The 24,707-nt window shown below is 53.1% G+C and overlaps 1 protein-coding gene across 2 annotated transcripts in view; it reads left to right on the top strand.

Annotated features, from left to right (window-relative positions):
- Positions 1-23,872, top strand: part of DPYSL3 (dihydropyrimidinase like 3) — a 31,865-nt gene extending 7,993 nt beyond the window's left edge. The window contains exons 1-14 of one of the 2 annotated variants that reach the window (XM_027718731.1): positions 2,313-2,463; positions 9,384-9,472; positions 11,657-11,841; positions 12,873-13,037; positions 13,183-13,244; positions 13,554-13,634; positions 14,713-14,781; positions 17,282-17,402; positions 18,179-18,335; positions 20,617-20,758; positions 21,108-21,278; positions 21,875-22,054; positions 22,593-22,755; positions 23,193-23,872. In XM_027718731.1, coding sequence (XP_027574532.1) covers positions 2,425-2,463; positions 9,384-9,472; positions 11,657-11,841; positions 12,873-13,037; positions 13,183-13,244; positions 13,554-13,634; positions 14,713-14,781; positions 17,282-17,402; positions 18,179-18,335; positions 20,617-20,758; positions 21,108-21,278; positions 21,875-22,054; positions 22,593-22,755; positions 23,193-23,281 — 1,713 coding nt within the window. In that variant the 5' untranslated portion in view covers positions 2,313-2,424 and the 3' untranslated portion in view covers positions 23,282-23,872. Of the gene's footprint in view, positions 1-2,312; positions 2,464-9,383; positions 9,473-11,656; positions 11,842-12,872; positions 13,038-13,182; positions 13,245-13,553; positions 13,635-14,712; positions 14,782-17,281; positions 17,403-18,178; positions 18,336-20,616; positions 20,759-21,107; positions 21,279-21,874; positions 22,055-22,592; positions 22,756-23,192 lie in introns of those variants that run through there. The other variant, XM_027718730.2, reaches the window with a different exon arrangement.
- Positions 23,873-24,707: the final 835 nt, after the last annotated feature.

Raw genomic sequence — 24,707 nt, 5'->3', positions numbered from 1 at the left:
CAAAGTTACAGTGACACCACCTGGCATGGGGATCCTCTTAAACTTTCTGGAGAATGGGCAAGTGAAGTTTCAGAAGGTTTGGGGATAGGAGTTGGGGATCTTTGTCATCTCCCAGCCCCATCCAGTCTAATTTCAGTAGAGACCAGGACTTGTTCTTGAAGCATTACGGTGTTGTGACAAGAACAGCATGGTCTGGTACCTGATCTTCTCTCCCCATGCTCCTTAGTTGCAGAGGCTCTGGCACAGCGCTGCTCCCCCATTCCCTGCCTGGCACTTGCAGACACCCCCTGCCCATAGATCCACTGGGGAGGGGGTGGTTTCCAGCTGCCTCTTGCTGACTGTGGAGGTGCAGCAGCTCACAGGCAGCGGCACAGGAGCTGGGACAGGGAGGCAGCTGTGCCAAGCAGCCCTTGCAATTTTGTCCATTCTCACAGTCCTGGCAGTAATAAGTTATTGAGCATCTGCTGACTTTCACTTTAAGCTGGTGAAAGATTTTTGGGTTTAGAATAAATGCATATCCAGTAAAACTCTCCAAGAGCTTCAGCGGAAGCACACATAGAGTAACAGACTCAGTGGGTAGTAAAAGCTTTGGGCTGTGTTATGGAACTGGTGGAGACATCCAAGCTTGTGGTGAGGGAGGAGGGAGAGCTGCACCAGTCTGTGTACATAAACCCTTGGGCAAGGAGAACAGACAGTTAACGCTGTTGTGACCCCCCACTGAACCTGGCGGCAGAGCAGGAACTCCTGACAGTCCATGCTGCTGTCACCCGCTTCTCCAGAGCTCAGTAGCAGTCCGAGTTGGCTGCAGTGTCAGGGGTTGTGCTGTGAGATTGCTCTGCCTGTGCACGCACTGGTGAGCAGGGTGCTCGTGAGGCCCCCGCTGCCATTGTTAGGTTCTAGGCCAGGAAGCAAACTGGAGGAGGGGTTGGGTGTTGGTCACCCAGGTTGGATGGCTTGTTTTTCTGCCAGGAGACAGAAATTGGATTTACAGCCATGTCCGTGCCAGGTGTGTCTCTAAAATTTGTCTAGTGGAGAGCACACCACTGGCTGCTGCCTGGCAGCAGGATCTGTAGGAACATCTTGCTGATGGTGTTCAAAGCTCTGCACATGAGCGGAGTCGCATGTGAGAGAGGAGAGAAAGTGAGGTTCAGGCCAGCCCTGGCTCTTGGACATGCTGGCAGCACCACAGATCGTGGCAGGCAGGAGAGGGCAGATGAGTTTATCCCATCATGGCACAGCTCCAGCTGGCCTGGTCCTGGCTGGCTGTGGGGTCCCAGGCTCAGCATCGTCTGTCTCAGCACACGCTGGGTACTCGTAACCAATTCCACCATTCAAACCTTCCTACCAAGGTCACAGTGGAGGAAAGGCAAGAAGTCCTTGGTGCTGCCAGAACCGGCAGCGTTTATGTAGCACACAGGATTCCCGGAGCCAGAGGTGTGGTGTATTTTATTATTTTTTAATGTTTCTAATTCTTGTGCTTGTGAAAGAAAGTTTGAAGTAATGCAGGTGTGCTCCAGTGGCCCAAGACCACCCATTCCATTACAGCCTCAATCATTGTACTCGCTGTTGTTACATGGAAAATCTCGGCTGGCACAGAGCCCTGATTGTGACCATTCCCCTCGGGCCCTCCCTGCAGGCTGGATGCAGGTGCACATTGGATGGTGTTGGTGACAGTGGCGGTGCCCGCTGCCGGTGCCCAGTGTTGGTGTCTGGTGTCGGTGCTCAGTGCAGTACCTGGTGTTCAGTGCCTGCTGTCAGTGCCCAGTGTCAATGCCTGCTGTTGGTGCCTGGTGCCTGCTGTCAGTGCCCGATGTCAATACCTGGTGTCAGCACCCAGTGCTTGGTGCTGATGCCCAGTGCTTGGTGCCTGCTGTCAGTGCCCGATGTCAGTGCCTGTTGTTTGGTGCTGGTGTCAGCACTCAGTGCCTGGTGTGAATGCCTAGTGTCTGCTCTCCGTGCCAGTGCCCGGTGCTCAGTGCCTGCTGTCAGCACCCTATGCCGGTGTCACTGCCCAGTGTCAATGCTCGGTCTCAGTGCCCAGTGCCTAGTGTCATTGCCTGGTCCCGATGCCGATGTCAGTGCCCGGTGCCGGTGCCGATGTCACTGCCCAATGTCAGTGCCCGGTGTCAGTGCCTGGTCCCGATGCCGATGTCAGTGCCCGCTGTCACTGCCCTGTCCCTGTCCCTGTCCCGGTCCCTGTCCCTGTCCCGGTCCCGGTCCCGGCACCTGCCGCGCGGGGCGGGGCGGGGCGCGCCCTGCCCGGGGCCCGCGGCCGAGCGCCCCCTGGCGGCGGCGGGCGGCGCGGTGGGCGGGGCGGACGGGCGGCCGTCCCGGTGCGGCGGGCGCGGGCTCGGTCTCGCCTTTGTGCGGAGCGGCGCGGAGGCAGCGCGGGCGGCGGCGGGTCGGGCCGGGCCGGGCGGCACCATGTCGTACCAGGGCAAGAAGAACATCCCGCGCATCACGGTGGGTGCGGCGGGCGGGCGGGGCAGCGCGCCCCGCGGGGCGGTCGGTGCGGTGCCGGTGTCCGGCGGTGCGGTGCGGGTCGGGTCGGAGCGGGGCGGCGGCGCCGCGCAGACAAAGAGCCGCCGCCCGCGCAGGTGAACCGGGCTGGGCAGAGCCGCGTCCCGGCGGGGCAGCTCGGGCTGGAGCGTCTGCGGCGGTCGGTGCCCGGTGGCACCCGCGGGGCGCGCACCGGACCGGAGAGCCCGGGGCCGGGCGGGCGGCTCCCCCCGGGCGGGGCCGGGTGCGCTCCCCGCGCTCGGTGTCCCCGCTGAGCCGCTCCCCGGTCTCGCCGCATCAGGTGCGCAGGGACCCGCCTGCCCCGGCCCGCCCGGGCGTGGGTTGGTCCTGAAGCTGCGGGAGCCCCGGTGCCGCCGGTGCCCCCGGCTGTGCCCTCCCTCCGGATCGTGCTGCTCCGATCTCTGCCGGGCCAGCTGTGCGCCCCGGCCCGCCCCTCGAAGGCTGCACGGGGCTTGCTCCTGGGAAGGCAGTCGGGTCTTTCATCTTGTTGATGGCTTTTCACTGGCTTCGTGTAGCTCCTGATTTTCCCCCTGAGGTCAGCTCTGGCCCCCTGAAGAAAAAGGAAAAGCAAAGCGTTTGCTTTTAATTCTTCTTTTGAATCTACAGATGTGAACAAAATGCTCCCAAAGAAGCACTGGGGGCTTTACCACTGTAAAGAGAAATTCCTTTGTCAGCCCTGATTCAGTTGCTTTATAAGCAATATTATGGCTTTACACATCTTGCCTCTTCTGTATCTTTAGACCACTATGGAGACACCACCATTGCTAGTGCAGGTGGGATTTCTCCCATTCCCTGGGGTTTTTTGTACAGGGACCTTTATGATACGTTTTACCCACGTGCAGGGCTTGTGCCTGTTCCTCTGGGATCCAACAGGAGCTCTCTCACCTTAATGGTAACAAAATCTCCCAAGTTGCTTGATTTCTCCCTATTAAGTCCTTTCCTTTTCTGCCAAAGCTGACAATGCTGAGGGCACATGGTGTCTGTTGCTGATGTTACAGGTCGCTGTTGTTCTCCTCTGACTTGTGCAGCCTGGGGATGACCCTCCAGGACTCAATGGCCCCCTTCTGCAGCATTGTCATATCCTGGTTGGAGCGGAGGAGATGGCTCTGGAATTCTGGTCAAATGACTAGTATGTCCTGAATCCATACTTCAGATGCAGGGGAGGCAATGAAGTCAGGTGTTGGGTGGACTCATCTGTTTTAATGGAGTGACAGAAATAAAAGCTCAGCTCTGGTGACTCCCCTAGAACAAAGCCTCTTCTGTCCCTTTCTACTGATTGTGCCCCCGAGCACTGCTGGCACTTTTTATTCCTCCTTCCTAGATTTCTGCCCCAGAATCTTCTTGCATGTCAGTACAGATAGCAGCTGATGGGGATGGCAGATTGTCACCTAAGCTGTGCTTGTTAGTAGAGAAACGTTTGGGACTGTGTTGTGCCATTTCCTTTAAAGCATCTAAAGCATTGCAGGCAGAGGGGCGGGGGAGGGAAGGTCTGGAGCTTGAGAGTATGCAGAGAATACAGGAGCCACCTCCCACTGGCAGGTATCTCAGCTATAGATCTTTGAGCTGATAGCACGGAATCGGGGGCTGAGCCCACAAACAAGGGGAGCAGTGCTTTCCTTGCCTCTGTCACCCAAGCAATGGGCAGGTTGGGCTTTTGTGAAGGATGTATTGGAAAACTGGGTATTTGTACTTCCCAACAGCTATTGTTTGAACTGCCTAGTGTGTTTCTGGAGATGCATAAACACTCCCTTCTGATTCCTCTTGTACTCAACAGTGCTGCGGTCAGTATTTGTAGTTGGTTTCTGACAGTAACATCTGAAAAACCACAGTTTGCCTTTTGTATCTGTTTGCAGCAATTTCTGGGCTTTTCTAGGACAGCCATTTTAGTGGAGAAGCCAGGAGCAAGAGTGAGTGGTGCATGTGTTAGTATGAGATTACATTGCTGTGCAAATTATTCACAACCTGAATTGTAAAAGTCTGGTCAAAAGCTGTATGTGACAGTGTGACAGGCAAGACTGTAGCCACTGATGGAATACTGGAAAGTACAGGCGTGTCTGTTGGTTATGCAGTGGAGGAAACATAGGAAGGGGAGGTTAACCAAGCTTTTGGATTTTTCAGTGATGGCTCCATCGGCTCGGTATGGATGTGTTGCTCTTCAGTGTGCCTTGGGTTGTGCACCATGCATCAGAGACCACTAAACATGGTATTACTTTCCAGATGTGTGCTGATGCTGGGATGCCCAGCTCAGGAGAATATTAATTTCAAATCCTGTGTGTCTGTTGAGAGACTTTTTATTAGTTCGTTTTCTTTGGTTGTTTGGAGAGATAATCAAAGTATTTCCCTTCTTGTTGTCCACAGCATGTTTTCCTGCAGAAAGAGAGGTGGAAGACTAAAGTCTTGCCCTGATTTCACAAAATACCTATTAGCAGAGCTGTTGGTTGAATCAAAATTACTCAGTCATTGTGCTTTTGTCATAACATACTTTCCTAGCCCACATTTTTTCTTGATGTAAGCCATGTCCATCCCAGTCACCCTGCCAGAGCCCATGAGCACAATCTCTGTGATGTCTCTGACACCTCTAATAGAAAGGAGGTGGCATGGGGATGGCCAGTATGTTGTATCAGGTGCAAGTGGGAAGGAAGGCTTCAGGCAGATTTTGGTTAACTGGCAGCTATTGTTATATCATATCTTGCCCACAGGCCCCTGGGAATCACGGTATAGCTGGCAGCTGGCTGTCTGTCCCTTTGACTCCAGCCAGGGGTTCTTCCGTGCTGTCCTGTAGTACATTAGTAAGGAGAAGACATCAGCTTCTGATGAAACACCACTGCAAGTAGTGTCTCTTCTTTTACAAGGAAGAAAACAGTGAAACCATACACCTGCTTCCACGCTCCCCTAATTATGCCCTTGTGCTTTGTAAATGAGGTGAGCACTGTTCTTGGCTGGGTTCAGCAGCCTTCTGGAAGCTGCTGCCTGCCTTTCCTCCTGCAGCATCACTCTGAGAAATATTAAGAGACCGCCTGATATTTTGGGAACTCAAAATGACCAGATGATGCTTAAGAGCATCAAGGGCAGAGTGTGGGCATGAGGCAACGGGTAATGGGTTTGAAAGCTTGATCCCAAATGCCAATAGGCAGAGAGACAGGGAGTGTTCAGCAAAAGGGTTTCCTGGTGTGGTGAGGTGTTGGGGGCTGGTGGTGATCCTGGAAGGTTTTGGCAGAGCTGTTTTGGAAGGAAGCTCCAGGCTTGGCCTCACGGGCATCCCCTGTGCCTGCAGAAATGGATCCTCCTGGAAAGCACCACGCCAGTAACAGATGGGCTGTCACTGGCTGCCCAGGGACTTCTGAGACGTGGTCAGCAGTGGAGGTCAGGCCAGTGAACCCGACAGGTCAGTGCCAGCAGTCAGGTAGAGCCACGAGCAGCCAGGTCTGTGCAGCCCCTCACACTCACTGTTTCCCTTTGCCCAGAGGCTGCGCTGGGCAGTGCCCGGGGTCAGGCCCTGGCTGCTCCTCCCCGGCCGTGCCCCACAGCTCCTGGCGCAGGAGAGCTTTTCCCTCTGCTGACAGTGGCTGATGACACAGCCTGACACTGGCTGGTGGAAGCTGTGGTGGGTGTGCAGAGACACAGTGAGCCCTGGCAGGGGAACAGTGTGTTTATTGTGGTCTGGAGCTGCTCTGGCAGCGTGTGTTGCAAAGCCTGGCTATTAAATCAGACTCGTTTCCTCATAACTGCTTCATTCTCTTCCTTTCTTCTTCCCCCGCCTCTTGACATCTGGGCGCACTCCTGAATGATGCCAGAGCCTGTAGATGTGTCATTTGGATTTTCCTTATTCTACTTTGTTGCATTTTTTCCTTGAAGTCAGTGGGTGGGTGCCAGTGCAGCCCCTTCACTGTCGGGTGAGTGCGGGGGATTCTGGCAGTGCCCAATCCCCTAAATAGACGCCTTGTTTGTGCTCCAGCCATTATGGACCCCTCGATTTTGTGTACTAACAGAGTTAGCACTGAGCAGCCCTTCACATCTGCCACAGAATGACCATTTGTGTGTGTGTGGGGGGGCAGGCATATTTCCTGAGCTCATATTAACAGTTTATTCACTAATAGTCAAGGGCTACAGTCTCCTGCCCCTGTGATGCCTGTGCCTGACTCCCTTGGCTTGCTCTTGTCCAACGTGCAGGGAAGGGCAGGCCAGCATCAGTATTTGCTGGTGCTCCCACTCTGCTGAGAACAAACTCCAGTATTGGGAGGGTCAGTTAGAGAGGTTTAAAGGGTATGGGCAAGACAAAAAAGTGGAGGCTCGGTTGTGTTACTGGATCTGGGCAGGTAGACTCTTTTTTTCTCATTGTGTAGGCTAGGTAAAGCCAAGGGGGATCTGCCAGGGAGTAGGGGACTGGTTACGTGGGAGAAATTCTATCTATGGTTGGCTGAAATAGAAGACAAGAATCTTCTTCCCTGTGTTTCTGACCTTGGCCCTGATTTATCCATAGCTGACACCTGAGACCATTGCTCAGTAGTTTTTGTCTACATCTCTTGTATGTTACTTAAACACTCTTCATTTTCCGCCATGAGAGCCACAGCTCAGCTGCTTGCCCCCGTGACCGACAGGCTCCAAGCAACACATTTTAGGGGTTTCTGAACTTAAAATTACAGTATTGTTAGTCTGATGACATTTGGATAGACGCACAAGGGAGGACAGGCACCCTGTGCTGAAGGAAGGGGAGGAGAATCAGTAGCTCATTAGCAGCACTTGTTTGTGCTCAGGGTCCTCAGCCCCAAAGCTGAGCATGTGGCCCTTGGGGAGAGGCGTGGCACGGGCGTGCTGGTCCCAGCGCCTGGGACTGTCAGTGCACACCCGCTGTCCTTGAGCCTCGGCTGCTCGTGAGAGGTGACACTGGGCCCCCAGGGCAAGGCCATTACCTCCGTGTGCTCGTGGAGGTGTGTTGGAAGGAGCTGTGACCAGCAAGGTGCCCTTGCTTCCAGACCCCCACTCACACAGCACAGTCCGGGCAGACCCGCCCGACGTGTTAGCTGCGGTCAGGGGAGAAGCGGGGCTGATCCCAGGTTTGCGTCTTGGAGAGGATGGTGGTTGAGACGGGAACCGCGGAACAGCTCGGCTGAGCTCTTTTCCTGGTGGGAGACGAGGCTCCCCATGGGCTGCGCTGGGCGGGGAGGGTAAATCCGCGTTGCCGACACCGGGGTTGCCGGTCACGGGTAGAGCCGTGGGCGGCCCCGCCGGGGATCCGCGGTGATCCCCCCGCGCTGAGCCGCGCCGGCATTCCCAGCCTTTCCCCACCCAGTTCCTTTGTCTCGGCTGCGGGTGGATGAGATTGCTGTACAAACGCACTCGGGGCTCTGGGCTTTGGCTGCTGCAGGGACGCAGGAGTTATTCTCTGCATCCTTCTGTTGACAGGGAGGAAGCTGCAAATTACCAGCACTGTGGCGATCCTTAAGAAATTGCCCCAGGGGCGGTGGATGGCGAACAAACCCAGTTCCCTGCGGAGGAATTAATTGTGCTAGAGCTTCACAGGGTGAGGCTGGCGTGTGAGCCCTGCTGAAGGCTCTGGTCAGCCCTGGTCCAGGCTCAGACAGCAGACGGGGAGTGTATTCCCGTGCCAAAACCTGGGCTGTGGGCACTGGGGGGAGCAAAGAGCAAAGCTGGGGGGTTGCTGGAGGTGTTTTAAGCAGTGGGGGACACGGCATATTCTCTGGCACAGCACAATCAGCCTGTGTCGCCTGAATCCATGGCAGCCATGTGTGAGATCAGGTCGTTTGCCCCTGTACTGCCTGCAGCTGTGCAGACTTGTGTGGGTGGAGGTAGGTGGAAGAGCAGAACCTCTGCCTTCCCAGTTCCTCGGGACAGGGTCTGTTCCCCCAGGACAGTGTCCATCCTGTCCCATCAGTGTATGCTGAGCTGTCCCAGTCCAAAAGTGCGAATGCAGGAAGAGCATAAGCACAGTTCTGGTCTGGGTGTTCCTCAGCTGTCTGGCTGTGCTCCTTTGGAGAAGGTTGCTGGCCACTTTGGTCAGTAGAGAGGAGAACAGAGGAGGTGGTAAATCATGAGACAGGAACGCAGGCCAGTGCCTCCTGAGCCTTGTATAGACCTGTGAAATGCCTCAGAAGAACTACCTTGAGCACAGCCGGGGAGGGACAGATTCCAGCAACAGGCTGCCTGTCCTGTTGGTGGTCCTTGCAAGGTAGTAACAGGAGAGAGTAAATTGTTTTCTTTAAGGTAACTTATTTTACATAGTATCTGGATAAGATTTAAGGACACGCCCGTAGTATAAACTTGCTCTAAATACTGGTGTGTGGCTCATGCTACCTACAGTTATGTGCATAACGTCCCAAGAAGTTTTTGACTTCTCTGTATATTTTATGGAAGCATATTTGCTGTGGCCTCAGTGACTCTCCTTTATGCTCACTCTGCTTGGGTGGTGTTTCTGGTGGCCCCTGTCCCATTCAGAAACATCCTTAGGAGTATGATGTTTTCAATCTTTGCTCTTGTCCTGTTGTTTCAAGAGTCATTACAAGTGTGACCTTTCTGCAGCATTGCCTGTTGAGGTGAGCAGTGGGAGAGCACCCTGGAGGGTCCTGTACAGGGCACTGCAAATCACAGAATCACAGGATGTTAAGGGGTTGGAGTGGACCTTAAAGATCATCTAGTCCCAACCCCACCTGACATGGGCAGGGACACCTCCTACTAGACCAGGTGGCTCAAGGCCTTATCCAGCCTGGCTTTGAACACTTCCAGGGCTAGGGCATCCACAGCCTCCCTGGGCATCCTGTCCATTGTCTAATCACCCTCACAGTGAAAAGTGAACGAAGTGTGTATATTACCTGTGACTGACAACTGCTGTGCTCTTCCTTTCTCAGAGTGATCGTCTTCTTATTAAAGGAGGGAGAATAGTCAATGATGACCAGTCATTCTATGCTGACATTTACATGGAGGATGGCCTCATTAAGTAAGTATGGGACTTATATTATCTCCATCTCCCCTTAAACCAGCTTTAGGTTGGCTGGTTATTGGCTTTTTGTGGATGTGGTCTGTACCCAACTTGCCAGCCAGGAAAACTTGATAGCCCTCTCTGGACAGAGTCTCAGCTCTCTCTGTGAGCACATGACATGTTTTCAGGGTAACTCCAGTGACTGAATTGCAGTCAGGCTTGTGGGATTGTGATACAGTGTCCAGTGTACAGCAAAGCTGTGTCTAATTGCACCAGGAACAAGATTCATCTTTGACTCCTGTTTTGCCCTGTGTTAACCATATTAGCCTGAATGACCCCACACAGGATCTTGTTTGTTAGCACTAACAAGGACAGTGCTGTGCTGCAAGTCATCTGCTCTCTTGAGATTTCCGGGAATTGCAGGGAAACCTTTGGGTTCCCCCAGCTTCTCCATGTGTGCCTCAGAGCTGCAGGAATAGCTTCATTGTTTAAAGTCTGCTGTTCAGACATGGGAAAAGTATCATGTTGGGACATGTGAAATGAGGGTGAACTGAAAGAACCATGGAAGTTTATAATAAAGAGACTTGAAAAGGCGTTTCTTGCTCTATGATAAGAGTTAAATATCCAGCATTACCAGGGTGGTATATGTTAAAAATCCAGCAGCAGATAAATAGTTCAAGAAGTGGGACTGTATTTTTATGAGACTGTTTTTAGATGAACAAGAGCATTCATGACTGACAGCAGTTGCACCCAGGCAGGAATCAGAGCCAGTTTCAGGTCTTGTTATGGCACAGGCTTCCTGAGTATCTTTGAGCCTCATCTGCAGCCTGGAGGTCACAGAATTTCACTGCTGTGGAAGCAAAATGCTCTCACAAGTGAATTCTAGTAAGAATGCAGTGAGCAGTTTGAAACCTTTAGTGATAGATTGATCTCCGTAAAAGCAGTGGGAAGAGCTGCTGGCTTATTGCTGTGAGGACCTGGAGCAAGCAGTTCTGTCCACAGACTTTTTGTTATGTTAAGGAAAAAAACTGCAAAGGAACCAAGCTTGAATGAAATGCAAAAATGGAATTTGTTTCTCATTTTTACCTCCCCAGTGTGCCAAGGAAATGAGAAGTTTTCCACTAAAACCAACTTGTCTTTTATCTTGATTTATCAGGGAAGACTGAGGAAGGCTTGGTGGAAATAGGATTTCTGAAAGAAGAGATTTGAAGGCTGAGTGCTACATATGGACAGATAAAGGGATTGAGCAGGCAGGGGCTGAGGGAAGGGAGTGCTGAGGTTCAGGTGACTTGGCCTGCAGGAGGGCTGGGTACTTCGAGTTGTGCTCAAACAGAACAGGCTCCAGAGGACTGTGGTTGTGTATTCGGTTACCAGTGGATGTATACTGGAACTTTCTAGATTTCCTGTTTTCAGAAGATATTTTTAGGTACTTGTGATTTTAGCTGCCTTCACTACAGCATGGCACTGCTCATGGCAAAGCTGTCCTTCAGGGCACGGAGGAGACAAGGTGAGAGGGGAGGACTCTGGGTGCCTTGGGAAGACAGCGAGCCCAGAGCTTGCAGGATGTGCCGTGAGCCCAGTGGGCTGGAGTCAGGCTGGGCACTTGCTGAGCTCCTCCCCAGCCCCCAGGAGTCCCTTCACCCTTGGGACCTTGTGCTGTGAGCGGCATTGCAAGTCCCTGATGAGCCCTGAGCTGGCCTAGCAGCTGTGGCATTACAGTGGAAATCATCTTTCTCTGTAAGTAAGCCTCAGACTTGAGCCTTACTTATAGTGGGCAGAAGGACGGGGGAGAGGAGAGATTAGGGGTGCAGCTTACTGGGAGCAGGGCTGGTGGTGTTGGGTTTTGTGAGCATGCACCCTGGGTGAGCACTTAGATCTGCTCTGCATGGCCATCAGACCATTCTCCCCAGCTACCCATCCCAGGGCCTGCCCCAGGCAGCAGGTTCCATCCCAGACACCCACAGAGCAGCTGGACAGATGGCAGCCACCCCTGGACTAAGCACATCGTAGGTGTCAGCAAGCCAGACACCCTGCATGTGGCTGTGCAGCGGGGTGGGTTCAACTCTGCCTGGGTCTGGGAGTGGGACAGAGAGGGGTGTTCTGTGGGCAGGGAGGTGACCTGGCAGTTCCTGGTTGAGCTGTTCAGGGGTTATGCTGTGGCTGGTTTTCCTTTGTTTGACCATCTTGGTGTGATCTCATCAGGCAGATTGGAGACAACCTGATTGTCCCTGGAGGGGTCAAAACCATAGAAGCCAATGGGAAGATGGTGATCCCTGGAGGAATTGATGTCCACACTCGCCTGCAGATGCCATACAAGGGAATGACTGCTGTGGACGATTTCTTCCAAGGAACAAAAGCGGCTCTGGCTGGTGGAACCACCATGATCAGTGAGTGCAGCAGGCAGGGCTTGTGCATGACACCACCCAGCAGTCCTGCAACACTGTCCGGATCTTTTTTCTCTTTGCTTTTCTCAGTCTTTGTTCTAAAGGCCCATGATGTTCATATCTTCTATGATCTCTATCAGTGCAGTTTAGAGAGTAAGGATTGGGATGAATCTTTGGATCCTTAGTAATGATGAAGTGATGGTTCAGGAGGTCTGCGTAGGACTGCTTGCCCATGCAGATCCTGCGCTCTGCAGTACTTCTTTGTCTGCAGCCACTGCTGCCCCTGGGACCCTCAAAAAGAAAAAATGACATAACTTTTTTCCCCTGTTAAATAAAAATAGGGCAGTGTGGTGCTCAGATGACTCTGAGCAGGGAAACAGAGCAATGTGCTGGCATCCCACACTGCTCAGAAATAAACAGTGCTAACGAAAAAGGAAAGGGAATTCTGAGGTCCTTCCCTGGAGAAGGCCATGGCTGTGCACTGGTTTGAGGTTCAGGTGTTACTGCTGTGCAGTGGTCACAGCTGTGTGTACTGCAGGGTTTCTTGGGATGCAGGAGCAAGTGTTGATCCTTCCAGTAAAGGGCTGGGTTCTTTGTCCTCCCCCCACCAGTTTTCCTTCTCTCTGTGCCAAAAAAATACATTTTGTGGAATGGATTATGGCAGGGTGTGGGGATTCCATGGTGGGCAATAAAAGGTGCATTAGTGTTGCAGTGGGGGAGGAGGCTGTGTGCTAATGGGGTGGGAGTGGGGATGGGGAATGACACGGCCCTTCAGCTTCCAGCCAGTTTCTCAGCAGAAGCTGTAAAAGCCCCTGGTCCCATGCCAGAGGCCATTAAGCAAGGGCTCTGTGCACTTCCCTGCCGATAAATGCACTTGAGGAGTGAAGGTGCGTTGTGAAGGTAACAGGAACCTCTTGGGAGCTGCCCTGAAGCCCCTGAGGAGACCAGCCTGGGATGGTGGAGGTGCCAGGCCATGGTGGGGTGGCCCGGTCGGGGAAGCCTTGCCCAGCCCTTGCTCTGCTGTGCCCCTGCAGTGGACCATGTGGTGCCGGAGCCCGAGTCCAGCCTGTCGGAGGCGCTGGAGCGGTGGCGGGAGTGGGCGGACGGGAAGGCCTGCTGTGACTACGCGCTGCACGTGGACATCCCGCGCTGGAGCGACCGCGTCCGGCAGGAGCTGCACACCATCGTCCAGGAGAAAGGTTTGTTGCCTGCTGCTCCCTGCCCAGCCTCGGGGGCTGTGTGCCCTGTGCCCTGGCCAGGGAGGGCGAGGGGCGGCCATGCTGTTGGGAGGGTGGCCAGAGCAGGCAGCCTGACCACCCCTCTCTCCTCTCTGCTCTGCCCCAGGCGTTAACTCCTTTATGGTGTACATGGCCTACAAGGATTTGTACCAGATGTCCAACACCGAGGTGAGACCCCCTTTGCCACCGTGGTTGTGTTGATGGAAGGGGCAGCGGGGGGTGACTACCTGTGCGGGGCTGCCCCAGGCTGTGGCCGTGGGCTGACTGAGCTCCTGCGCTGCAGGCAGAGGCACAGGTCTGGTGTGGAGAGCACCAAGAGCACCTGCTGGTGACTGTATTCTTCAGAAAGCTGGTCCTGGCACAGCCAGAGCATTGCCTGGCATGGCAACACCAGGCCCTGGCAGCTATGGGGCCATGGGAGGTGCCAGGGCTGTGGGCTGCCTGCTCAGGAATCATTTCTTCTTGTCTCTCTTTTAGCTGTATGAGATATTCAGCTGCCTGGCAGAGCTGGGTGCCATAGCCCAAGTTCATGCTGAAAACGGTGATATAATTGCACAGGTAACTAACTAACTATTTCTGGCATGCAGGGACTGAAAATCTACCCCAGGCAGATTTGGTGTGGGACATTAGCAAAATGGCTCTAAAGCTGCATGGACGTCTTTTGTAAGGTGGTAACTTTGCTGCTCAGCAGCAATGTCAAATTTAGTTTTGTTTTTAGTATGTTGTACATAAGTGAATCTGAAATAATGAATTAGTGATTATCTAAATGGAAGAGAGTAGCCATCAATTATGGTATGTTCACTCCAGCTGCAGCTCTTTTCAGTGTGGAGAGGCAAGAGACCTTTGCTTTGCACATAATGAGTCAGGAGAGGTAAAGTGCATTGAGAAGTGCCATGACAAGAGAGGAGTTTTCTCCCTGTAAGCAAGCAGCTGCCTAATGAAGCTCGATTTGCAAGGGAAGTGTTCTGAGGGATTTGGCTTGGTGATCAGAGGAGTAGTCTGTATTTGCCTGCTCTGTTGTAATTGGTGCTGGATGACAGAAAGTCCAAATGTTTTGATTTTCATTAAGACATAGAAGACATTGTTCAATTAAGCTCTGCAATTACTTGTATTTTTTCTGTCTCTTATTCTTGGGAGTTGAAGGAGCATGAACCAAAAGGTCATTCTTTTAACATTCTCTCAGACTACAAAAATCAGTTATTCTTTGGACTTTTAGAGCTGCAGTGCACAACTGAATGGCTCCTGCACATGAAAACTGGGAGTGATCAGAGAAATTGTATTGCTAGAGCTTATCTCCGCTTCATCTCCAGCCTAACCACAAAAGGCCCCCAATCTGTTAATTGGTAGCACTTCACAAACCTGGGAATTGGAAGGGCTGGGGAGTTTTGTACCCTTTTTTTGCCTCTACACTGTGCTTGTTTCATTGAAGAGATTTCAATCAGTGTCTGCCCTCCCATTTCCCCATCCTTCCTCTTTTTCTCTCAAACCCCTTAAGGATGCATCAGCCTCTCGCCATGGCTGAGACAGGACACAGGGTAGTGATGGTCCTGAGGGAAGGGCTTGACACAGAAGGGGTCTGCTTTTCTGGTTGGTAGTTTCAGACTTGTAACAGCTCTCTGTTCTTTTGGTGTCCTAGGAACAAGCCAGGATGTTGGAGATGGGAATAACAGGCCCCGAGGGCCATGTGCTGAGCAGACCTGAGGAGGTAAGATGCAGAGGACAGTTCAGCCTTGCTGCACTGAAGAACTTCCCCAGTCACAGTGGGGCTCAGTGTGTGTAGTGGGGCCAGATAAACATCATGGCAGGGGTGTGTGTGTGCGCATCCAGGGGTGTCCATTTATACAGACACTGCTGTCTGGTTCATCATCAGCCCAGGAAAGAGTGAGGTGCATGTTTGTGACAAACAGTTCTCAGTCTTGCTCAAGCTGCCCAGCAGAGATAGAAGCCCTTGTTCTGAGTCTCACAGAGAGGAATCAATCAACGAAAATGTCTGTATGGCTGTAGCAGCCTTTGGGGCTGGATTGGGGGCATTTGTCTTGTATTGGTGACTCCACAGATGTGAGAGACCTGAGAAGAATGAAATGATGAGTTTTAGTTTCTCTGAGAATTCAGTGTACACATCTGAGTGCTGACAGATTCCAGCCTCTTCCTGCTTTATATCTGCTTAGAGTCTAAAGCATGTTTGAGAGTCAGATGGACAAAGCCATTGGTGGAAGGAGTGGGAGGGAAGGAGAGGGGGAATTCCCTGGTTACAAATCATTGTCAGAATACTAATTAGATTACTTCTAATTTTAGCTTGCAGGGTATTTTTCTGTTTGGTCCATTAATCTGAGTTGAGTCTAATTTTAGATAGGTTTCCTTGAGATAACTCCCTGCTGAGAGGTGCTTTAACTTTCCACAACATGTGAAAGAAGAAAACAGTAGGAATTTGGTACAATAGCAAAGCCGAGCAGGGAAGCACAGGGATGGATTTATACTTCAGGGCCTGCTGAAATAAAATCAGTTGGCTCAAATTAAAAGTGTACAAAGTTGGCTATATTAGGGCTGGTAACAACATACATGGCCTAGTGTAATACAGTGTTTATTTTCTTAGACGTACGAGAGTGTAAAGCATTTTCTTGTACAGGGAAGAGTCTCAGTGTCAAACACAGTGGCTCAGAGTCCCTCTGCATGTAAACTGCCATTTATTTTTATGACTCTAACCTGTTGCCACTAGCTGGCAAGCAAAGATGCAATTCAGGGATGCTGTGGTTGTGCCAGGATTTGAGAACTGCCCTATTGCCATAAGACAGCACTGCAGATCTCTCCCAGAGTCAGTAAAACATTTTTGAGTGTTTGGTCTTGAAATGCCATTAAAGTATAAGGCAACTGAGAACACTGCAACGCTCTAGATATCATCTGTTCAGCCAAATTCAAATCTCATTGCCTTTGAAAATAAACAATGTTCTTCTTCCACAACACATTCTACCTGGGAAAATGTTTAGGTGGAACACAAATGGCCCTGCTACCCCATAAAGCCCACAGGTGCAAAGCATTGGGAGGGTGATCTGTGGCTCTGTGGGTCTCCTCTGTCCTGGAGGGACCTCAGTGGGGGATAAAGACAAGTTTTTCTTTCTGGTGATGGTGGTGACTTGATAGGGCAGGATGGTGCTGCTCCAAATTGTAACCTGCTGTGAGGGTATTGAGTGATGACTGTTTACTCCTGTCCAGCTCCTGTTAAGCATCGCCAACTACTGCAGTCTATAAGTGTGCTGATAAAACTGTTCTCTTGCTTAAATTTCTATTTTAAGAGTCTTTAAGCAGAAGAGAAAAACCTCTTTTCACTGTACAGCAAATAGCTCAGCAGAAGTACGAGAGGCATGGGTGGGTGGTGTGTCTGGGTGCAGTGCTCTGCTTCTCCTGCCCCAGGACAGTTCAGCTGGCACAGCCCCAGGAGCTGCCCTGGGGGCTGGATTAGTGGTGTCTTTTTAAGGCTTCTGCTTTGAACTTCCTCATTCCAAAGCTTGAAGCCAAACTGTAGAGCAAACAGTTGCAGAACTCTGGGGTTGAGCTCAGGCTGAACACAGACTGATGTAATAGTCCAAAGATATCCCTCCTGATGGAAATCCGCCCTGCAGTAGGAGCAGGACAGTGGAGTGAGGCGGGTGTCAGCAGCCTGGGGTGAGCAGCAGGACAGCCAGGCCCCAGTGCCAGCAGCCTGCCAGGGCATGGCCCCCTGCACCCAGCCATTGGGGTGGCAGGGACATCTGGTTAAACCTGCTGCAGCCATGGGACAACCTGGAGCAGGGAGTGCTCTGGAAGGGCTGACCCTCTGCTGTCTGATGTCAGCCTGTGCTGGCAGGCTGGGCAGCAGTCCCTGGGCTCCTTGAGCTGTCAAGAGAGCTGGAACCAGGCAGTGGAAAAAACAGCAGATGTAACTCTACTGGTCCCTGAGCAGGGTCCAGGCAGTGCTCCTGTTCTGGGCATGGAGCAGGGTCCAGGCAGTGCTCCTGTGCCAGGCATTGTGTTGCTGTAGCCTGCGATTTGGGCCAGGCCCTGGGGAGACTGAAGCTTCCCCCCTCAGATCTCCCTGATTAACCTGCCCTTGGGGTGTCAAGGGTAAAAGCAAGGACACAGGGTTCAATCCATGTTGTGCTGAGAGCAGCAGGGGCTCCTCCCTGCCCACTCAGTGCTCCTTTGCAGCTGTGTGCCATCCTCTCTTCCAGCTGGAAGCAGAAGCTGTCTTCCGGGCCATCACTATTGCCAGCCAGACCAACTGTCCTCTCTACGTGACTAAAGTGATGAGCAAAAGTGCTGCTGACCTCATCTCCCAAGCCAGAAAAAAAGGTGAGTGGCAGCTGGTGCTGCACTCAGCCCTGCTGCTGCCACCAGGATTCTGGATTATGTGGCCCCCATCTCCTCATGGTTGTTTTGCCAAGACCGTGACTGTGCTTGGAGTGCCGTCCAGTGCTTCCCCTTCTGCTGGGGAGCAGTTAGCTCAGGGGTTTACCTGACTTGTGAAGGGCAGGGGGACACTACACCAGGCCACATAGAGCCACCTCCTGTTGTCACATCAGGTAACATCATGTGGGGCACAGGTAGGAGCAATGCTTTAAACACTACGTTGTCTGTGGCTGTGAAGGGCTTGCTGAGGACACTTGTTCCATGCACGTTGCTGATGGTTTGAGCTGCTGCACATAGCTCTGGCCTTCCTTTGAAGTGCTGGCCCCTCAGAGGCACCTGGGTGCTTTTTCAGATGACTGGGGGCTCCGTTTGTCACTGGAGGTGGAGCACAGGGATTCCCCACAGGCATGAGGGCATATCCACAGTTGTGCTCAATGGGTTCTGTGCCCCTGCCCTGGGAGCTGTGAAGGGGGAGGCTGGTGCACTGGGATCTGTGCCCTGGAGCAGGAGGACCCTACGGTGATGGCAGGCAGGACTTGCTGCAGGACTTGTTGTAGGACTTGTTGTCTCTCCTGCCTGCCCCAGCACCGGAGCCCAGGCCAGCAGTGTGGGACAGCCTGACATGGGTATGGGTGTTCTCTGGGCTGTTGGTAGTGCTGTAGAGCAGAGAATGCCTGCAGGCCCCATGGAAACAGTGTCCTTTCTGTGCCCTTCTCCAGGCATTGTGGTGTTTGGTGAGCCCATCACAGCCAGTCTGGGGACTGATGGAACACACTACTGGAGCAAGAACTGGGCCAAGGCCGCAGCATTTGTGGTCTCCCCACCACTGAGCCCAGACCCAACAACTCCTGACTACATCAACTCCCTCCTGGCCAGGTGAGTGACAGCTCTGCTGGGGATGCTGCTGGGGGGAAGTGGACTCTGGATAGGGAAGGAAGAGGTTAGTCCAATATGAACCACTTCAGTGTAGGTGTTTACTGAGCTGACTGGTGAAATGGCTCTGACTCCAAGCTGTGGTGGTTTATCCCTGAGAGTGGAGGGAGGACAGGAGAGGCACCATGAGGTTAACATCAGTAATGAGAAAAATACCAGGACATGTAGTCTTGAACCATTTTAAATACCCTGAAGAAGGAAAAGAAATGAGGACCAGCTAACACAGACTTGTCAACAGAAGCATTCACCAAGCTGGAGAAGTGAGGAATGGCTGCCTGGGTTGGGATGCTGCAGGAGAACATGGAAGGGTTACAAGTGTCACAGGCTGGTGGGGGCTGCAGTCAAATACAAAGCAGAAGTGTTCTCACACCTGTACAGGTGAGCAGTAGCAGAGCCTGCAAAGTGCAGGAGGCCTTTAGGAGCAGCTTCTGCACATCTGGCTGAGATGATAGGTCTTTTTTTCACCCTAAAGGTCAGGGGGTGGGGAAGGGATTTGTTGAAAAAAATACAGACAATAAAAGCACTTCGGCAATTTGCTGTGACCTTTCACAGTTACACTCCATCCTCTCACTGGCAAGGCCCATGCAGCAGCTGTGGGGACGCAGCACATTCCTGGCCCTGTGTCCATCACACACCCCCTCACCCTGCATTTGTATGTCCGATCGTGTGGTGGCTGGTCTGTGTTAGCCAGGGGATGGCTGACAATGGGGGAGCTGTAAATGGAAATGACCTTTGAGGTAACCCTGGAAACATCTCTGCTGAGATGAGTGAGGGATGCAGTCAGTACAAAGTGTCTCTGCAGCAGGGCACGTTAGGATAAACCTGGTTGTGCCAGGGTGGAGATGCCACGCCCGGGTGTAAGAGAGGTGCATTGGGGGTCTGAGTATGCAGGTTGCCCTGGATTTTGCTGTGGTCAAGGACCAAGAGATGCCTCCACTCAGTCTGGATATGTTATATAAGTGCAGGTCATAGCGACTGGGAGAGAAAAGTGAGCCCAGCTCCTTCACTGGCTTTCTAATCCTCCCCTTCCAATTTACTCCAGACCTCAGAGGAGAGATGAGTACTTCTTAGTCCCTGCAGCCCACAGGTGTCTGTCCTGACACCTTTGCCATACTGCTTTCTGCGAGGCTGCAGTGGGAGGAGAGGCTGTGAGGCTCCAGCTGGGCTGGATGGCTTGTTTTCCTCCACCAGGACAAATCTGGTGGAGATTAGGAAGTGTGTTGTGTCATGAGCTCAGGTCTCTGGCTGTGCAGTCCATCAGACATATGGCAGAAATTATCAGAGGAAGGTGGAGATTAACAGTGGATTAGGGCTGATTCACAGCCTGGAGCAGAGTCGCTGTGTCTGCACTGTCTGGGTGCTGGAGGCCCCTCACCTCACGTGGGCAGTGCCAGGAGCTGGCCTGCCTTGATCTGCTTCCTTTCACCTGGCAGTGATGACTTCCCAGCTGCTGCCTGTCCACTGCTCCCTGAGCACTCGGCAGCAGCTGGGTGACTTTCAGGGAGCCATGGACAGCTCCGTGCTTGCCTTGGCCGCTGGCGGCTCACTGGCTCTGCCTGTTCCTGAGGAGTGGAATGGGTCAGGGTATCTCATCTCTCTGGGCCTCCTGGAGAGAGCTGCTTCTGGGCAGTCCTGACTCCCTCCATCCTACTGCCACGGGCTTTTGCGGGGCCAGGGAGGGCTGTGCTTGCCCTCGGGGTGCAGGAGCTGGCAGTGCATGACACGAGCTTGTTGTGCAGGACAGTCCTGCAGCAGAGAGGCCTCTTCCTCCCTGTGTGGCAGAAGGACTCTCCCAAGCAGACCCGACAAACTGACAGAAATAGGTTTTCTGACTTGTACTGGGATGATTTTTCCTTTGTGCTCGTGCAAATGATGGAGCCTGGTGTGGAAGGGTATCTTCTGGCCTGACACAAAGGCCACCCTGTTCCCTGGGAGCTGAGCTGTTGACTCCCCTTGGATGCAGGATGCTGTCCATACTCAGGCAGGCAGCACAGCGTGGCAGAGGTCTCTTGCCCCCAAGTGACCCGGGGGCTGGGTCAGGTGGAAGTCTTAAGGCTGAGGGGCTGTGGAAATGAGGGTGCAGAGTAAAATAGAACTGAGCCAGGGGCTGCCTGTGGCCAGAGGAAATCCATGTCCCTTGTGTCTCTGCTGCTGTCTGACTGCAGAACGACTGACAATGTGTTTGTTCCACCACTGACAATGTGTTTGTTCCACCACCCCTCAGTGGTGACCTGCAGGTTTCAGGAAGTGCTCACTGTACCTTCAGCACCGCTCAGAAAGCCATCGGAAAAGACAACTTCACAGCCATCCCAGAAGGGACCAACGGCATAGAGGAACGAATGTCAATCATCTGGGACAAGGCAGTGGTGAGAGTCCCACCAGGGAAGGGGCAGAGCGGGCAGGGTTGGCTGCCACCTCATGCACCTATGCTCCTGCCCCGCAGAGCTGGGCACCCAGCTGCTTGTCCCCTCTCTGACTCTGAGAGTCAAACCAAGCTGGAGCAGGACAGGCAGCTGTTGTAGGTTTGGGGTGAACAGCCTGGAGCTGTGACGGTGCCCCCACTTATTGGCCTGTCTGGTGCCAGTGGTAAGATTAGTCTTGACAGCCTGGGCCCAGCCAGCCAGCACCTCATGTGGGAGGGAGTCTGGTGCTTCCCAGGGCTCTTACTCTCTCTTTCCCCAAAAAGAATACTTAGTTCTCTTTGTGTCTGAGCAGGCCACAGGAAAGATGGATGAAAACCAGTTTGTGGCTGTGACAAGCACTAATGCTGCAAAAATCTTCAACCTGTACCCACGGAAAGGGAGAATAGCAGTGGGCTCGGACAGCGATCTGGTTATATGGGATCCTGATGCAGTGAAGATCATCACAGCAAAAACCCACCAGTCTGTAAGTCCTGTGCTCATCTGTGTGAACGCTGGAGGCTGGGGTGCGAGTAGCTCTGTAGAAAGACTGCCTGGCTGCTGGGAGCTTGGTGCTGCCCTGTCTGTCTTTGAGGAGGGGTCACTGAGCCCAGGCTCTGGGCGTGCCAGCTGTGACTGTGGATGTCCTTGAGCCCTGGGCTCTGCACGTGGGGCTTTTCTCGCCCTGCTTGGGTGTTCTCCTCCTGACCCTGGCCCATGCAGATGTAAGGGCACACATTTCTCCTAATCTGGATTCCTTTTCCAGGCACAGTTTTTTCCTGGCTTTGCCAGTGTGCTTTGTTCATGCCTTACCTCAAGCCTAAGTCCTACCCTCCTCTGTTCTTGGACTCTGTCCTCACACTGAGCTTCAAAGCAGCAGGTCCTGGTTCAAGTTGGGAGCTCTGGTGGGTTCTTGCTGTGCTGGGCTAGTGAGCTTCAGGAGGCCTCTGAGGCAGGCAAGGCTGTTACAGGTGTCCTCTCCCCGCACTGGTGACTCCAGCAGCGAGGTGTGGGGACTGACCTGCTCTGAGTAGGCAGGCAGTGCTCATATCGCTCCTGACTTTTATCTCTGGGTTGCTGCAGGTGGCTGAATACAACATCTTTGAGGGAATGGAGCTCCGTGGGGCCCCGCTGGTTGTCATATGCCAGGGGAAGATCATGCTGGAGGATGGCAACCTGCATGTGACCCAGGGGACCGGACGCTTCCTGCCCAGCAGCCCTTTCCCTGACTATGTCTACAAGCGCATCAAAGCCAGGAGGAAGGTGAGGAGACGGGGATGCCAGGGGACAGAGTTGGGACACTGCTCACCCAAATCGCATTTTTCCTTCCTAACTGGTTATTTTTACTCTGCTGTTCTTGCTGCAGACTGATGTATTTTGAATATATACTTATAAAGCTGAGGCTTGGGTAGGCAGCTTTGCCTGTTGTGTTGGTGGTGTGCCAAGCTGGAGGCAGATGCTCCTCGAGGTCAGCAGTAGTGATGTCTGTCCTCATCCTGTCCTGCTGTAGCAGGAGTGTGGAGGGAAGTGCTGAGTTAAAAATGAAGAGATTGGGCAAAATTGCCTTGTCCTCCCTCATGTGTGCAGCATGAGCCCCATCTGGGCTGTTGGGCTGGTTCTGCACACCTTGCAGGGCGGTGAAGGGTGGGGCTGTGCCAGGCCTTGTCAGTACAGGACTGGGGGGGCACGGGGCTGGCAGTGAGAGTTCCCTCTGCAGGGGGACTGGGGAGCCAGGGATGGCTGGAGTATGATGCTCCCTGGGCTCAGAGAAGTGCCACTGTCCTCTTCTCTCCGGTGACAGATGGCAGAGATGCACGCTGTGCCCCGGGGCATGTATGATGGACCCGTGTTTGACCTCACCACCACCCCCAAGGGGGGCACTCCTGCGGGGTCAACCAGGGGGTCCCCCACACGGCAGACACCCCCTGTCAGGAACCTCCACCAGTCCGGATTCAGCCTGTCAGGTGAGTACATGTGGCAGCTGGGCTGGGAGAGGGCAGAGCCCCTGGCCACGTGTCCCAGCTCCTGGGGCGGGGGGCAGCTGGGAGGTGGCGTGGGGCAAGGTGAGCACAAGAGGCAGGGCAAGACCCTGTGTATTCCTTAAAGGACATGGCTGGAGCTGTACCTTGCAGTAGAAGCAAGGCAGACTGTGCCTGTGGAGGCCAGCACAGCATCCGATGCTACTCTTGCTGTGTGGGTCTGTTCATGGAGCATCTGCAGAGATGTTCAAACCACTGCTGCTCTCGGGGTCACTACTGGAGTTGGGAGAGGGAGCAAGTTGCTGCAGACAGTCTCAGGAGGCCCTTTGCAAAACCCCAGGCTGCTTGACTGCTCAGTCCTGTGAAGAAAATGCTCTTAACTTTGCTCTCCCCCTTCCCTTTGCTTTCTCGTCCTGTCCCAGGTACCCAGGTCGATGAAGGTGTGCGCTCAGCGAGCAAGCGCATCGTCGCACCCCCGGGAGGCCGCTCCAACATCACCTCCCTGAGCTAAATGTCCCGGCTGAGGAGGAAACAAAGTCCCTCAAGCGAAGGAAGAAAAATGGTACATTGGTGTTTTAAGAAGGAAAAGAAGTAAACCTGTTCAGAAGAATCAATAAGCCTCAAGCCTTATGTTTCACAAATGCTACTTGCTACCTAGCTTTAAAGATGTTGCTTCATTTTGTTTTTGCATAGCCTTAAGGTTCTGTTGTTGTCACTGTTGTGGGTTCGGTCGGGTTGTGTTTTGCTCTTCCTCTCTGTATGCATGCAGCTCGGACAGGTCGCTGGTTCAGTGTGTTATTGGTGTTGAACGCGTGTGGGATGCTGTGGGACAGTGGGAACGGCCCGTGGGGTGACCCAACGAGGGGGCAGGGTCTGGCCAGAGGCAGGATGTGGGATGGGGAGGGCAGGTGCACTGAGCTGGTAGGGGCAGGTGGGTCTGTCATGTTCATGTCCTTCATCTCCACCCAACGCTCTGGCGCTTCACCACGAGGCCTATGGGGGAGCCCGAATCATCTCTGTAACGGCTGTCACAGCACCTCGTGTAAGGAGTTTTACTACTTTGTACACTTTATTAAAAAAAAAAAGTTGTTCCTTCAAACAACTCGTGTTGCTGGCTGGCTCTTTTCTTCCTCAGGCGGCTGCTGCTTGGCAGGGGCAGTGCCCAGCTGTGCCCACGGGGAGCTGGGCCGGGGTGGCACGAGGGGCTCAGGGTGGTGTTTGGGTTGGAGGGGCTGCAAGAATGGGCTGTCAGGATGACACAGTGCAGTGTCAGAGGGTTGGTGTAGCTGCTCAGGCAAAGGCAAAGGTATTGGCAAAACAGCACGTTGCAAGTGTTTGTAAAAGCCTGTTCAGTTTGTCCATGCAGTCTCTGGATGAGCCTGGCCTGGGCACCAGGGGCTGTGACTGCCCGGCAAGAGCTGCGCCTGTTGTCTGTGTGGTGACAGGGACTGGCTCCATGTGGCACTGCCTGGGCATGGCACTGGGGTCATCCCGGCTAGGCAGGCTTGGAGGCTGTTTTCTGTGGGCACCTGTGAGTTAAATGCTCCCCTTCCATCCAGCAGTGTCTGTCAGACTGAGAGGCGCTGCCCTCTAAAGCTTGGAAAGCATGCAGAAAAACAAAGTGATAGTTTTTTAAAGATTTCAAAAATTAAAGGTCAGTTTAGGCTGTGCTAAACAAATACACTTTTTTTTTTTCTTTAGTATTTGACCTTGAAATACTTATTTTTACATGCCTGCAAGTCAGGCAGAACAAGCTGTCCATGCAGCAGTCCTTAAGGAGCCAGGCCAGAATAGTTGTGCCAGGGGCAGGGAAGGCTTTTCATGCTTACAAGCTTTGTGAAGTGCTGCTATCAAGTAATTAAAGAATTTTCCCTGTTGCCTGGTAGTGATTAAGCTGAGACTGTGCCTCTGTTTACAGTAGAAGAGGGGAAGGGAGA

The sequence above is a fragment of the Pipra filicauda genome, unplaced genomic scaffold (assembly GCF_003945595.2).
Source record: "Pipra filicauda isolate LSUMZ 115617 unplaced genomic scaffold, ASM394559v2 scaffold3_size10097308_pilon, whole genome shotgun sequence".
Classification (NCBI taxonomy): Eukaryota; Metazoa; Chordata; class Aves; order Passeriformes; family Pipridae; genus Pipra; species Pipra filicauda.
The sequence above is the reverse complement of the archived record's forward strand: the minus strand, read 5'-3'. Positions and strand labels throughout refer to the sequence as shown.